The sequence below is a fragment of the Macrosteles quadrilineatus genome, unplaced genomic scaffold, assembly GCF_028750875.1.
Source record: "Macrosteles quadrilineatus isolate MER2022 unplaced genomic scaffold, UCM_ALF_1.0 Scaffold_8__2_contigs__length_117827958, whole genome shotgun sequence".
In the NCBI taxonomy this organism is placed as follows: domain Eukaryota; kingdom Metazoa; phylum Arthropoda; class Insecta; order Hemiptera; family Cicadellidae; genus Macrosteles; species Macrosteles quadrilineatus.
The window spans coordinates 75,787,721-75,802,635 of NW_026542601.1; the positions used below are offsets into that span (position 1 = coordinate 75,787,721).

Genomic DNA, 14,915 nt, shown 5'->3' on the forward strand with positions numbered 1-14,915 from the left:
TGGGAAAGCTAAAAGGTGACTATGTAGGTCGAGGGGGGCAAAGTTTGGGATTATGGCCTGGACCGGTCCGGGTAGACATATGGTTAGGAGACACCTTCGATCTTACAGACTATAGTTGAAATATAACTTGCTCAGCTGTAATGCTGGAACTAAGAATAATATGGATTAGGTTGTATATTAAACCTCTTCAACAGCTTGTGGTAGACACTTAGATGGGCTATCGGATGAATGTGCTCAAGTAGATGTGGCTCCATCCCGGGTTTTCTAAAGAGCTACTAGGCCTATTTTGGATGTTTTAAAAGTGCTTGACATATAACTGGTTTTCAATCTGATGTTAAATAAACAGTATCAGCAATCTGACACATAATTTCTTCCATTCTCTTGTCAACAACATTTATCATGAGTAAGCGATTGGAGTAACTGTGATATTTAAAGGGAAAAATCACAAAAGTTGCAATAGCTTTTGAACCGTAGAGCAATGGGGGTTGCACTATATTTTGTTAAGAATTAAGGACCACAACAGTCAAATTTAATAAGAACCGGGTTTTAAAAAATCGAAACACATATAGCCACTTTCTAGTTTATATTGAGTGATAGTTCTTGCAATCCCTAATGGTGAATACCGATTCTTTACACCATTATACCTTTAGACCATTAGAATTTAATTTGTTTATTTAATACAATAACGTTACAATGTTGTATCTTTGTGATTGATAACGACAATGTGTTAATATTGTGTAAAGATAGTGTTTACGACACGAGTAGAAAATTTAAGGTACCAGCCTTCTACCAGTGTCGTTAACACTATACGCGAGTTGTGTATACTACTTTACCTACGACAGTGTTTTAATTACAAAGAAATACTACTCATAACTTCTAAGAGAGTTTATGATTTTGTTTATTAATTACCACTGAGAGTGATGCAACAAAACACTAATTGCACCACTCAACTATTAAATTGTCCTGAACAGCTGATTAGTGAAGTTCGAATCATTACAATTTTACTTCTTCTCTTCCAATCCTTGAAGCTCATTGGTCCACTCGTGTTGTTTTATGATTAAAACTATGCTGTTATGTGAAAATTTTCAATTCTAAGAACTGAACTGAAACGGCTACTTAAAAAAACGTTGTAGAAAATTATTTTTCCATCAAGGATGTCATTCCATGCTGTGTCCAGTATATTACTTCCACTGCTTAAACCATTAGTATTCAACTAGGCCTCCGAGAGCGCGGGGGTTTAAACGTTACAGCAGTTAAAAGAGGGCAGACCTGACAATGGGAAGGGTTCTTTAATTGACATTTTAATTTTCTTAATACAAAAGTGTTTCAATGTTATAACCTCTTCTTTTAATCAACTTATTTTGTGTTAGTATATAAGGCACAAGCCTTAACAGTACATAACCAGTTATTTCTAACACAGATTATAACCAGTTTAAAACAAAGGCATCTATTAAATTACAAACAATATAAAAATATCACAATTTTATTCAGTGTACAATTGATTTGACCAACCATAACACTAAAATATATTTTTGTAATCTACAGTATAATTAACATAATTTATCATAAAACTAAGTTACTTTAAAGTATCGCACAAAAGGTCATGGAAAATACAACAAATATTGAGCAAACAGGTATCCAAAACCTATCTATAGTATTAAGTAGAAAAATACAACTAATTGAATCTTTGTTATGATATACATTTTGCTTTTCATAGTAACATCTAGAAGATAAATGAGTATTATTTATTTAACACTATAAGGAATTAAAATGTTCTATAAAATAATCACAACCGACCTAGAAAGTTGTAACATAAGATAACAAAACAAGGTAAGGCAGTTAAATGCTACAGGCAGTATTCATTGGCAGGTTCATGTTACGAAGTAGGCAATTCTTAGGAGTTAAACATTTTTGGAAACATGAACTATTCAAAATTTTTAAATACATTAAAAAAAAACTAAAAATTGTAACTTTATACAATTTTGTTTAGGATTTAGTTTGGCTGAGTAAAATAAAATTATGTTTTCCCCTTGAAAAATACTATGTTCTTTCCCTATGGAATACCTTTTGAACTTAAACATATATTATTCTTTGTGCTACACTTTATGCTGTTTGACAGCTTCAGTCGTCAATTTGAGTGTTTTGAACTATAGTAGTCTGACACTTTTTGTTCTGTTTGTTTCATAAACCTAGTTAGGTGTATGTCTTGTTCACATATGGCTGTTGGCTCTCTCAAGCTCTGCCCAATTTCTCTTCACATTTTGCATCATGAGAGACCCTTGGTCGTCGTCAGGCTCGTAAGCAGGATTCGGATGTCCTTCGAAGAGGTCCTTTACGCTCACCCCAGCGTTCGATATCCTCTGTGTCCTGGTCACTGCATTGTTTGCTCCTAGAGTCTGCATCTGCGATTTCCGTCTCTCGTTTTGCAGAGATCTTCTTCTCACCTCCAACGCCTCCCGGACTTCACGACGCATTGTCAGTTTGCGCCCCAGGATAGGTGTACCTAGTAAGAAAAAATGTTGTAACTAAGGTTGTTTCAAAATTTATACTTTATTCATAGTACTTTTTTGTCAAAGATCTTTTAAGAGAATTAGATTAAGTGTGTGTATATTATTCAATTATTTATTTAGCTTTACCTGAAGAATTCACCTCTTTGAAAATTCACATGAACTTGGAATGCTAAAAATAGAAACAATAGATTTCAGAGATATTAAAAGATAAAAATAATTCAAAAGGGTTTGTAGTAGAAGAGTGCTAAATCAGATATTTTTACAGTGCGGAAATATGTGTTTATAGCACTAAATTATGTGTGTTGACAGAGTGGGGTAAAGTGTTTTCAGTGCTGTGTTATAAGTGTTTACAGTTCTTAGTCATTAGTTATTTGTGCAACTAGTGAGAAAAGTGAGCAATTGACTCACTCGAGAGAAATCCTTACTCACGAGCCGTAGGCGAGTGAGGAATAATTTCTCGAGTGAGGCAATTGTACTTTGAACTCGAGTTGCACATTATACTTTTCCTACAGTTACCATAAAACAAATAAATTGGTGAAGAAACATAACCTATGTTTACACAGAAGTGAACTTTTGATATAACATTTAACGTGAAGTGACAAATACAACAGTACAACAGCTGACCAGCTGATTTACAGCCAGTGCTGCCAACGTATTTCGCGCGCATACGACGTTGCCTGCATGTTACGCGCTCACTATTTCGTGCCTTCACGTTGCAAATCTGGAGTGAGACAAAGTAATTAGTGAGACAATGTTAACATTGTCTCACTGATGAGAGAATTGGCCACTTTGCTTTCTCAAATCAGTGAGAGAACATGTGCATTGTTAGGTAACTGTAGGAAAAAGTATTTATAATGCTGAACCAAGCACATTGGCAAATAACCAAATAAATATAAAGGTAAATTAGGACCTTCAGAAACTAAGTTTGCCCATTCGTTCATTTTTGAGTGGAATTTATTCTTTAATTTGTTTTTCACGATGTATTGTGAACTTAAGTTAACTTAGTGTTTACTTGTAGTGTTTTCAGTGCTGGGAAACATTTAAATTGTTTTGGATAGCTATAGCGCTTACGTCCTTAAAATTATGATTGTTCACAAAATAACAGTAACAGTCAATTAAGTTTATGTAGTTTTCTAAGCCTAAGAACTAAGTAATAAAACTATTAAAACACACCATCTTCCTTATCACAAACCTGGGTTTTCCTCGCCCTCTTCCATTTTCATCTGAAGGAAGCGCTTCCTGAAAGCAACATCCAGAGTCCCGATTGTTCGGGTCTTCTGCCGCTGCTTCTCGATGTTGTAGATGGTTCTTCGCCGTCCGACACGGTCTGCGCTGGAGCCAGAGTCGTTTTCGTAGTCTCCATTGATACCTTTCAGCCGTTGTAAGTGTCGGACGATGTCGACTGCTTGTTTGTCCAGTAGTTTATCATTAGACATCTCCTCAACCTGTATATTTAATTTGTTAGTTCCAATGTTTGTTACCATTTAACACTTGTTTGGAATTTGTAATTTACCGATGATGTATTTGTAAAAAAATTTTATATACTCTTGTGAATATTTCTGTAATCTACAAAATACAACAGAAAGAAGCTATGTTCACCGTGTAGTGTGGCCAAAAAGATAATTAAAATAATTTATCATAAACAAATAATTACTTTTAGACAGGAGTAATAAAACTTCAAATCAGGTAAAAACAATGTCAACTCTGAGCATAAAACAGATTAATAAGTCATTCATATTCTAGGTTTTCATTGACTTACCTTCTTGTTGCAACACCAGTTCAGTTCCGTAGATGCCAGAATATGTGAGATGGTTCCGAATCTATGGAACAACATAGCCGTGAACTGGATCACCAAAATGAGTGCAAAGAAGAACACAAACACCAGACCGATCGGCTCAAGCTGAAGGTATTCTTTGGAGATCAGTACCTGTACAGAAAATCATGTTAAAAGTTAGTCTTAAAAAAAAATTAATTTTTTACCTACGACCTGAAAGGAGGAAAAGAGTGTTAGCTTTTTCATAAAATGTAATATTGATTACCGGTACTAATAGAGATTACAAAAACGCATCATACTTTTGTTCAGTTTAAAATTCAGTTCATAATCATTCCTTGGCTTTTCCTTTTATACCTTTTTTATTAAAATTACAAAATAGATCAAATAAAAGCTTTATCTGAAGCTATGTAAAATTAAATTCAAGCTTTAATTTTATTGTTCTGATTATACATTTTCAAACTATCGCATTACATTATCATTCCATATAACTTGCAACACGAGTTACTACCTCATGTATATAAATCATTTTCAGATGTTACTTTTAAATAAAAAAACTCACATAGTTCTTTAAACACATAAAAATAACTATAATACAAGACACAAAAGCTGGTTAACTTTTGCTTGTTACAGCAAGTACACTTAAACTGACACAGAAGAGTTAAGTGATGACATATACGGAAATAACACGTGTTATTGTGCCTCAGAGAAACACTTTTTTGTGCTGATCATGCGAAGAGAGTTATTTAGTTCCAGATCGGGAGGGTCGAGTTATTTTGTAGCTTTGAGGCAACAGCAACACAAGAACCGAGGTTTGGTCCTTGAAGTAACTGTTGGGGAAACTTCAGAGAGATTAGAGTCAGAAATGGAACAATGATGATGAATGAAATGAAATGTAGAGAGATTAAAAGACTATAAATCTCTATGCTCCACTAAAAATAGAAAATTAAATTGTTTGACTTATGAGATGCAATATTTTGTCTTCAAGATATTCTAGTTTGAGAGTAAGAAACTATTTCACCTTAATTATTTGTAACAGTTCCCACTTTTTTATTTTTGAATAATGTATAAAAAATACCTTATAATATTATAGTTTATTAAAGAAGCAATCCCCAACTAAAAAAGGTAATCCTCTAAGCCTTTTTCATTTGCGCTAAAACCATTATGTTAGAATATAGTGCATCCCAGTTGTTTCTTGCCCAGACATTATTACATGCGGTTTTAGAAAGTTATTGAGTTATTTATCAGTAATCAATAGTATTTTTTAAGTATGTTTATTTATGTTTTTTAGTGTTCTTTGTGAATTTGAAATAAATTTATAATAAATATTACATTAATTACTGTGAATTTTTTTAACTCTACATAAAAAGTTAATTTACTTTTAATTGTTTCATTTATTTTATAAAACTTCCACTTATCATTGATGACTTTAACCAAATATATATGTTCAATACATTGGAAGCACTTATATTTTTTAATATATATTTTTACTATGCAGTAAATATTATAAGCTATTTTTTACTAATTCTGGATTTTGTTGACGCCTTTATACAACCTATTACAATCTTTGAACCTATATACAACACTGCACTACGTGTTTCTACTTTGTACAAATTTACGTTAAAGGAATTCCCATCTAAAACAACCTGTACCACAGGAAGTATTAATGTGGACACATCTATTCTATGAGGAAACGAATGTACAGAAGACGTGAAATGAAATGTGAGAAGGAAGATAGAAAGAGTGTTAAAAGAAAAGTGATAAACGTTGTAACCAGTTGCAGGTTGAGGTAAGGACGTATACTGCTGGGCGGTCCCTTATTTAAGGACATATTAATTGTTCAACAAGAAAGAATGGTCCATGTTTATTTTTTTTACTAAATTTATTATAAATATAATATTTTTATTAAATAAATGACAGTTAATATCGATAAGGCTATGATTCCTCAAAGAGGTAAAAATGAAAGAAAATAAGTTTTTAAATTTCAGCATTGAGTTTTAAATATATAATACTTTCCTAGCACTAAATTTAGCAATACAGTACACTCTCATATCCAAAACAATTTAAGAAGTGTTTTATTTATTGTTTTCCTTAATAACACTGTTTTATAAAAAAAAAAACATTCCATATTTGTTATCTTTTTATCTTTTAGTTTGGTTTTGTGTAAATTATGAGTTTTATCATTTTTTTAGAGCAATATCAGGAACTAATTGAGAAAAGTTCAAATTTTAATCATGGTTTGGGTTTATAATTTATGTTCAACGTCCTTAAAATTTCTGATAAAAATGTTTCATGGTGATGGTTGAAATTAGCGTGAACTATCAATTTCCAGTTTCCGCCTGATCCGATGGCACCCGAGCCCAGCAGTACACATCACGTGAGGTATGTTACATGGGGAAGGTTCCATTTCCAGTCCCCGACAGTTCCAGTTCCATGCGTTTCACCCTGAGTTCGATACCTCTGCCGTATCCTCAACGTAAGTGATATTTGTCTTGACCCCAAAAGGCCACTGCACATGAATCTGGTCCTTATTGAGTTGCAGCAAAAACACGATTAGCACAAATAAAGCGTTCATCATGAAGAAGGCAAACACCGAAGTGTTCCTCAACTCGATTAGATCGGCAGCAATCCTAGCCTGGAAAAATTACACGTGATGGGTTAGGTTATGTTGTACCCACGGACGTTCTGTGTGTGGCTAGAAGAAATGTTAGGAAATGTTAGGAAGCGTTTGTATTTAACGAGGATTTAATTTCGGGGTGTTTTTTTCAATTCACACAAAACGATGGGATTGAGTAGTACAGTAACAGTTATGTTCTACTGAAGCAAAATTCTGTAGTTAATATACAACAAAAGAGGATTTTATATTAGTGGAGTAGGATTGGTTGTAATTTGAAAGTATAATTTAAGGGATTCACTATTTAAAAGAATGGTTGGGGTGATCAGGATCATAAAAGCATTTCCTTGTATCTTCAGGCTTTTCCCACAGAACGCCCGTTGCCTTATCTTTAACCAACCTCTTACCTCTTGTGTTGTCTCATCATAGGTTATGTTAGTCTTGACTCCGAACGGCCACTTGACGTGCAAACTATCCTTGTTCAGTTGGAGCAAGAAAACGATCATGACAAACAAAGCATTTATCATGAAGAATCCAAACACTGAAGAGTTGCGAAGTTCTATCAAATCGGCGGCAATACGAGCCTAAAAAAGTCGCCGGCATTTGCCGATTTATCAGTTGATTTGTGTTCACTCTTTACCATTTTATTAATTTTCAGTTTGTGACAAATGACTATTATTTTTCCTCTATGATCCATCTAGAGAACATGATGAGGATATGATCCATCTTTTGAAATGTTCTAAGACCATGGTATTTTTCTTTTATTAGAATAAAAATATTTCTTAACCCTGCAGCCTTTGAATTTAGGAATATGTTACTCCTAAATAAAATGTTCGATTAATTTTTGTAAGGGGTTTCATTAGATACTTTGTACATTGAGTGGGAAAATTATATATTAAAAAATATTAGTAATGCAAGAGTTGTGAAGAACATTTTGAAATAAAATCTTTGGTTGCATGTTATTCAAAAAGTATATTGGTCATAAACAATACCTTAAGGGTTAGTATACATACCTTTTCATTTTTGTCTTCATCAATAGGGAATAAATACTTTTCCAAAAGTTCTTTCCAAAACTGGTTTTCCCCAGCTGAGAGAAACGCCACAGGACCTTTCTTCAGATCCTTGTCTTCGATCCAGTACGGGTTTATTTCATCGTTTCTCTCGATTTTTGGTTCTGCAAAACATGAGTTCGGTGAACAAATAATACTGATGAAAAATTACTTGTAAAAGTACCTCATTTACACTGACAGTGCTACAGAAGACATTTTTTTTAAAGAGTGGTTACAGACAAACTTAAATTAGAAAGAGAATATAATTACAATAATCTGGGTAAGTTGAGGAAAAAGATGTCGTTCCTCAACATTGTTGAGCATTACAAGATATTCTTACACCCTCACCTCCAGTGGAGCCTGTGGAGCCGGTGTCTGATTCATCGTCATGAAGCTGATCTTCTTCAGCCGGGTCCTCAGCCAACGCTCCCATTCCGTGACCGTGACCATGTCCATGACCGTGACTATGGTCACGACTGGAAGCTGAGGTTGTCCTTCGACGACTGACCACTACGTGACCATGCGGATCCACCACTCTAAAGTCACAAGTCACAAAGTTCAAGTTAATATACTATAAATTAGATCAATAAAAATTCTTTTATTTTTGTTATAAAATTATTATGATTTTCGTACAGTTTTTTTGTCTCAGAAGAAAAAGAATGAGTACAGTAAAGTTTTGCATTAACCCATTCTATAAAATGGGTCGGTTCTATTAGTTTTAGTTAACTAATAAATTGTGTAAAATTTTGTTTCACTTTGGAGGGATCAGATCAAATTTCATATGGCGTTTGTTGAGCATTGGATACTAAAAGCAAAATACTTAGCTGAAATAAATCAAACTTGCTAAGCCAACTCAACAGACATGACAAGATAGTACCAAAACACCTTAGTCAGTCATTTCACTTAAATTATTTGGACTTCATTGTGAATCTCTGTACAAGTAGAATTTTCTGACAAATAATAGAATAGATTAGGTAGGGTAAGTAAAGGTAATAAGTTGGATTACAAATAACAAAATACTGTCAACACTATTACTTACTTTTCAATGGATTCCAGCCTCTTTCCAAGAGTGTCCAAAGACTCTGCTATCCTCAAGAGCTGCTGCTTCTCATCCACAGGTTTAGGATACGTACAGAACATGCACTTGAACAAGCCAGCAAACGACAGCTCAAACGATCCTTCCTCCTCTTTGTCATCTGTTGGGTTGGAGTTGTCTTGCAAAAAGCCAAGCAGTGTCTTCCGTTTTGCTCTTCTTTTGGCCTCTTCCATTTCCTTCTTCTCTTCTTCAAGTTCCTATATTTTTACAAGCTTGTGAAATAAGTGTTATTTTATTCAATTACCTTAAGCATAATTGTTAGGTAGTTGATATTGGTGTAGATTTCTGATTTTCTGATTTCTGAATAGAGCATGGAACTTTTTTATTTTATTTAAAGAAAAAATGTACTAGAATACTCTCTATAGTTTTGTTATTTAATGCGATGAAAGGAAATTAATTTACACTTATGTCTTTATATGTATTTTTACCATTGATTCGTCAATAAGGTCGATAGGTTTTACGGCAAAAGTTTAAAAGCAATAATGTGAATATGATAAAATAACATTATAATTACCACCCTCACTGAAGCGGGGTTGTCACGAAGCCAGTTTGCTGCAGGTTACCTGCCTCAAGTAACTTGAAATACACTAGAGGTAGGTAACCTGCCTGCCCTCTGGAGCCACCCCTGCCTACTAGCCTTGTGTAAACGTGTCTTAAAAGTGTTTCTAACAGTGATGTTTGAACCATAAAGATATAAACCAATGAGAAACTAAAGTTTTATGAATTACATTGTGACCCTTAAAATGGGGCTGTAATTTGCAGAGAAGGATGATAAAGTGAGTGAGTTTCTGAGAACTGAGAACTCTCTTGAGATAGAAACTTCATTTACCAAAGTATCAAAGACCAAGTGATGAGTCTTGATATTGAAACTACAAACTAGATACTTCACTGACCCAGCAACTCCCCAAGCCCCGTCACCAGAAGCAATCAGTCTATCGGGACAATCCATACCTTCTTGGTCTTCTTGACCTGGACCTCACGGGTTCCCCAGGTGACAACATTCAGGTTGATGATAGAGTACAGGATCAACAGGAGGTACATGGCGGGAATGGACAGGAAGTAAATCAGGATGGGAAGGATACACTTGAACTCCTGAGGATGCAAGATGGCCGCTATGATGAAGGAACCCATCATGCAAGAGAGGAAGATGGCCGAAGGACTTCCAGCACCGTCCTCTCCCAACTGCAAGGCTGTACCCACGAATACTGCCATCATGATCAAGGCGTACGCTGTCGATAGGATTTGGGCTACTAGTAGCTGAAACACCAACAGTCGTTTTGTAATTTCTAATCAAATAAATTCTTCAACTAGGTGGTTAAAAAAATTACTGTCGCAAAAGTGATTGGTGGATTTACATATTAAGGCTGACCGTGCATACTTGAATAATAATTTAGACACACACAACCTTTTTTTATTCTGATTAAACATATCTAACACTGTGACCACAGTGGCCAGCAGTTTGGATCTTAACTCTTGCAGGGTTGTGTCGTAAATATTTTAGTCATGCATGTTGAGTGTATTGTAAGAGGGGATGTATACAATAGACCTTCATGGCGATGGTTTTCGTCCTTGTGATACCTCGGTAATCTGGAGGCTACATATCTTAAAAAATTAAATTAGAAGATAAAATAAAAAGTTACACATCAGAGAAATCCTTAGTATATCAACACGAGATACCTATTCTTTAAGACCTCACCTGTATATTGGATTTGCAAGTGAAGCACACCAGCATGAAGAACATGATGGGGACAATATTGTAGTAGAAACTGGTCCAGTTGTCAATACGGAAAGCAGCCACAAAAGCTCCCACCAACATAAGGAATATGGTTCCTGGGCCAAGGATGGTACCACCCATCAACATAACCTGAAAAATTAAGTCTTGTTAATTTACAAATTGATGGTCAAAAGTTGATGCTTTTGTCAGATGAAATTGAATAGTATATTAAAATAGTGTTGACCGATCATATTACGAGAACATCTTGTCACAATAGGAGTTAACGTTTCTAATATAGACATTTGTAAAAGTTTGGTAATAATGACTCACCTGGTAAGAGATGTATGGAAGAGAGATGTTGTCATTGATTTTAATGGTCTTTTTGTAGTCCATGAGAAGGTCCATGATGTTAGCCATGGTGGAAGGCACCCAGCGACGTCTCTGATTGAAGAACTCATTGAAGCCTTCAGGACAATGAGTGTAAGCATCACTGGCAGCCGAGTACTCTACTCTGTAGCCTCTTTGGAGCAGCAGCGTACAAAGCCATCGATCTTCCCCTGTTGAGGAAAATATAACAGATCTAGTCTCTCCTTAGATAAAACATAACCTCAGAGTGAAATACATTGTTAAATAATTCAAGCAAATTTCAACATAGGCCTACCAAGTATTCAAAGTTTCAAAGTTTAAGATTCATTAACACCTCTATCACTTTAGATTCCGGTCAAGACAATAAAATACATCAACTACTTGTCACCATAGACCTGAGGATAGTGATGTATAATTACAGTATATAAGTATAGACAAACAGAATAAATATAGACCGTCAGCTGTGCTGGGGTTAGCATAAGTTCTGACGTCCACCGCTAGGTTTGCCGTGTAGTTACGGCGCACACCGCTGCAGAGTCTGCTGGTCGCATACGGCTCCTGCGCTCCTCGCCTGCAGCGGTGTACGCCGTAACTACACGGCACTCCTAGCGGTGGACGCCAGAACCTTCCTTTGACAGTCTATATTTATTATATTTGTCTATGATATAAGTCACACAGTCAAGCCAGTGGTGACTCCAGAGATTAAGGCATCAGCTGGTCTTGTATCAGAAATGTCTGGCTTAATATCCCAAGATACCACTAGTGAGCAGCAGTGTTCAGTAAGTTGTGAATCACAAAATATCTAAACCGAATCCAAATGACCAAAACCAAATAATATGAGAAATCTTGAAGGTGATGAACTACCTTGAATATTTATAATTGCTCTCATATAAGTTCAGATACTTAAAATGTTCGTTGGATTTAAACATCAAAATGAAAGTTTTCTCTCAAGCACTTTTAAACTCTCCTATTCAAAGGAAATACAGTACTTTAACAACTAAACAAAGTTCAATCAACATTTCCAACGAACCTTGATCGTACTGCACGTAGTGGCGAGCCTGGTCTGACTGAGTTGTGTATCGTCTCATCACGTTGTCGTCCATCAGAGCCTTTCCTCTGAACAGAGAGAAACATCCAGGACTACACAAGACACAGCCTATCATGTGTTCAGTGGCCTTCTGCAGCCAATGACCGATGGCGTACTCGAACATCTGGTACCACACCATCAGACCTGTGCGGACATTGAGTGGTTACATACTGTATAACTATTTGGGATGGGGATTTGCAACTAACCTATGAACGAAAGATGATAAGGGGGGCGCTTGGTGTAGTTTTGTTGCTGACTAAGTTCAGCTCTTTCTGCAGATAAGACCACTTTGTTAAAAGACTTGTTCAAGAACACCTTGGCCCATTTTAGAGCGATCGAAATGATAATTTGTTTGGATTGAACGAGTGATTTTCTGATTACTTGAACTCTTATTTAAAGTTACCTATGGTTAAGTTGGGGTTTTATTCATTAAAGCGGTAGAGCTGTATTCTTTGGTGGAACACAGTGAAAAAGCCATGGAATGTTCCATTCAAGGAAGATTCCATGTCATACATCAGATACTTAATACAAATAATCAAGTAAGTATTAATGTAATACATTTTGTGTGGATTTTACCCTGCCAGTATTTTTCTAGCTGAGTTGATGAAACATTTAACAGAATTTTAAGTGCTTTCAGAATGTGTAGATTTTTTTTACTTTTAATCTAGCGGTATGTTTTTTTCTGCGACAGTACTTTTACTAATTTTCTCCTAAAAGGCAATTCATGGCAACATCCTCTAATAATCTTAGACAAACTACATTACCTGAGCCGACAGGGTGAATACGGCCACAAGCTGCTCCTAGGTTCCTGTTCTTCTTCATCAAGTCAATAAGCAGTCGCACAGCATGAGGTTGGAAGTCAATGTCTCCATCAAGAGTCAACAAGTAGGTGTTCTCTGCGATCACCTCTTTTCGCTCCACCGAGATTGGCAGTTCCATCAGTCTATGACCCAGCAGGTAGTACATGTACATCACCTGCAAACAATTGTCCTCGTCAATACAAGATGAATTTTTTTTTCCAAAAAAAAATTCGTTTTTAGAATGCAAACCTCCAAATAATTTTTTTTATTTTAAAAATGTTAAGTTTTCTATTCATTAATAAATTGGAACATCATTGTCAACCAAAAGTGTCAACAAAAAACATAAACCCAAAAATTTCACATACACCTTAACTAATTACCTGACTCCAGCGTTTCCTATGTCTGATTTTACTCTTGTCCTTGAGGTGGCAGATCATCTTGGTCTTTCCAGGTAAGGTCCAAACCAGACGTCCTCCGTATGGTGTCGGATACTTGGTGGGAGCTCGGATACGGATGTTAGTCTCGTGAACATGTGATGCTGCGTCATCAATGGTCGACACCAACAGTTTTACGAACCTGTTCACTTGCGACCAGTCATCGTTGACGTCACTGATCTCAAAGGCATCATCGAAGAACAGATGTGCTAAAAAGAGGGAAGTATTTTGTCAAAAATTTAAAAATTTGAATGCATACAATTTTTTAATAGATATTAAGTAGGCCTACCTGTATTATTTAAACGTTATAATTTTCTGAAGAACACCTTACTGGTTTCGGTGTTAATAGGGAGTAATTAATAGCCTAGCTCTTCTAGAATTCCTTTATTTATTTCATATATTAATTAACTTGTTTGCGTCCAGAATGAAAATCCCCGGTTTTTACTTAACATGACTGTAACTGAGCGTTCCTTAAACTAGTTCAAAGTTCATGATAATAGTACAGTATTACCTCGTTTTTACATATTTTTCATTATGTTATTTATATTAATCAAGAGTACCCAACAATGCATAAATTTATAAAAAAATCTATTCAAAAATTTTCAGCATGGGTACAATCTAAATGCGTGTACTCAAAGGACGGCGTTCAAAGTGTGGTAAAATTATCTCGGGTCCAAAGCTACTTCCTACTACACCTGACCAAGGAAATTTTTGAAAACATTCTCCAAGCATTTAGACCCTTAAAGAGACATATAACATTAATTTATAATCAATTTAGAGTCGTTTGATCATTTAGAGGCCAAAATTTATGTTATTTACTCTCAAACTCGTAGTAGTCAGGGTCCACCACCCGCAGATATTTCTGAGCGACTCGTCTCGCACACTGGTCCTCGTCCAGTCTCATGATACTCTTCAACATCTCCATCATCTCATCACGAGTCTCGTGCCACATGGTCGCGCAGGCGTAGATCCGAGTGATTGAGTCAGACTTCTTGACGGTTCGCGGTGTGGTGCTGCTGTTATCAGTGTGGACTGAGATTGTCTCGTAATACTCATCAGGGTCTTTCTCTCTGTCCGCTAGTTCCTGGAAAATAAAAGGAGGTTTAGTAGGTTTTGTCCCAATTAGAGTTTCAGAAACACTTACTGATAGAATCATTCATTACGTCTTTAATCGGTAGCTTTTAACGGTACTTCCTTATGGCGCAAGTTGTCAGCTAGAATTCTCTCCCCTTTCAGTTTTTTAAAAGTTGAATGTTTCTAAATATAAACCCCGTATAGCCTACATAGAAGGGAGGAAGAGGGTAACTCGGTACCATCTGTGTTGTCAGCTATTTCTAACCCTTCTACTATCCCTATCTCTTTTAGAAAGTTTGGTAGTACTGTACTTCCAAATGCATAAATATTTTAGATGTTGATAAGTCTGCTATGGTATCACAACTTAATTTTCTCTCTAACAAACCTGTCTGGCAACTAA

At 35.6% G+C, this 14,915-nt stretch overlaps 1 protein-coding gene across 2 annotated transcripts in view; it reads right to left on the reverse strand.

Annotated features, from left to right (window-relative positions):
- Nucleotides 1-1,467: 1,467 nt before the first annotated feature.
- LOC129001076 (chitin synthase chs-2-like) overlaps nt 1,468-14,915 on the reverse strand; it is a 60,706-nt gene continuing 47,258 nt past the window's right edge. Inside the window, exons 10-23 of one of the 2 annotated variants that reach the window (XM_054428243.1) lie at nt 14,261-14,525; nt 13,388-13,650; nt 12,972-13,182; nt 12,151-12,351; nt 11,085-11,311; nt 10,737-10,904; nt 9,992-10,297; nt 8,984-9,237; nt 8,293-8,480; nt 7,909-8,069; nt 6,740-6,916; nt 4,270-4,437; nt 3,703-3,955; nt 1,468-2,503 (exon numbers count right to left, since the gene is read on the reverse strand). In XM_054428243.1, coding sequence (XP_054284218.1) covers nt 2,211-2,503; nt 3,703-3,955; nt 4,270-4,437; nt 6,740-6,916; nt 7,909-8,069; nt 8,293-8,480; nt 8,984-9,237; nt 9,992-10,297; nt 10,737-10,904; nt 11,085-11,311; nt 12,151-12,351; nt 12,972-13,182; nt 13,388-13,650; nt 14,261-14,525 — 3,135 coding nt within the window. In that variant the 3' untranslated portion in view covers nt 1,468-2,210. Of the gene's footprint in view, nt 2,504-3,702; nt 3,956-4,269; nt 4,438-6,739; nt 6,917-7,302; nt 7,480-7,908; nt 8,070-8,292; nt 8,481-8,983; nt 9,238-9,991; nt 10,298-10,736; nt 10,905-11,084; nt 11,312-12,150; nt 12,352-12,971; nt 13,183-13,387; nt 13,651-14,260; nt 14,526-14,915 lie in introns of both variants that reach the window. The other variant, XM_054428242.1, reaches the window with a different exon arrangement.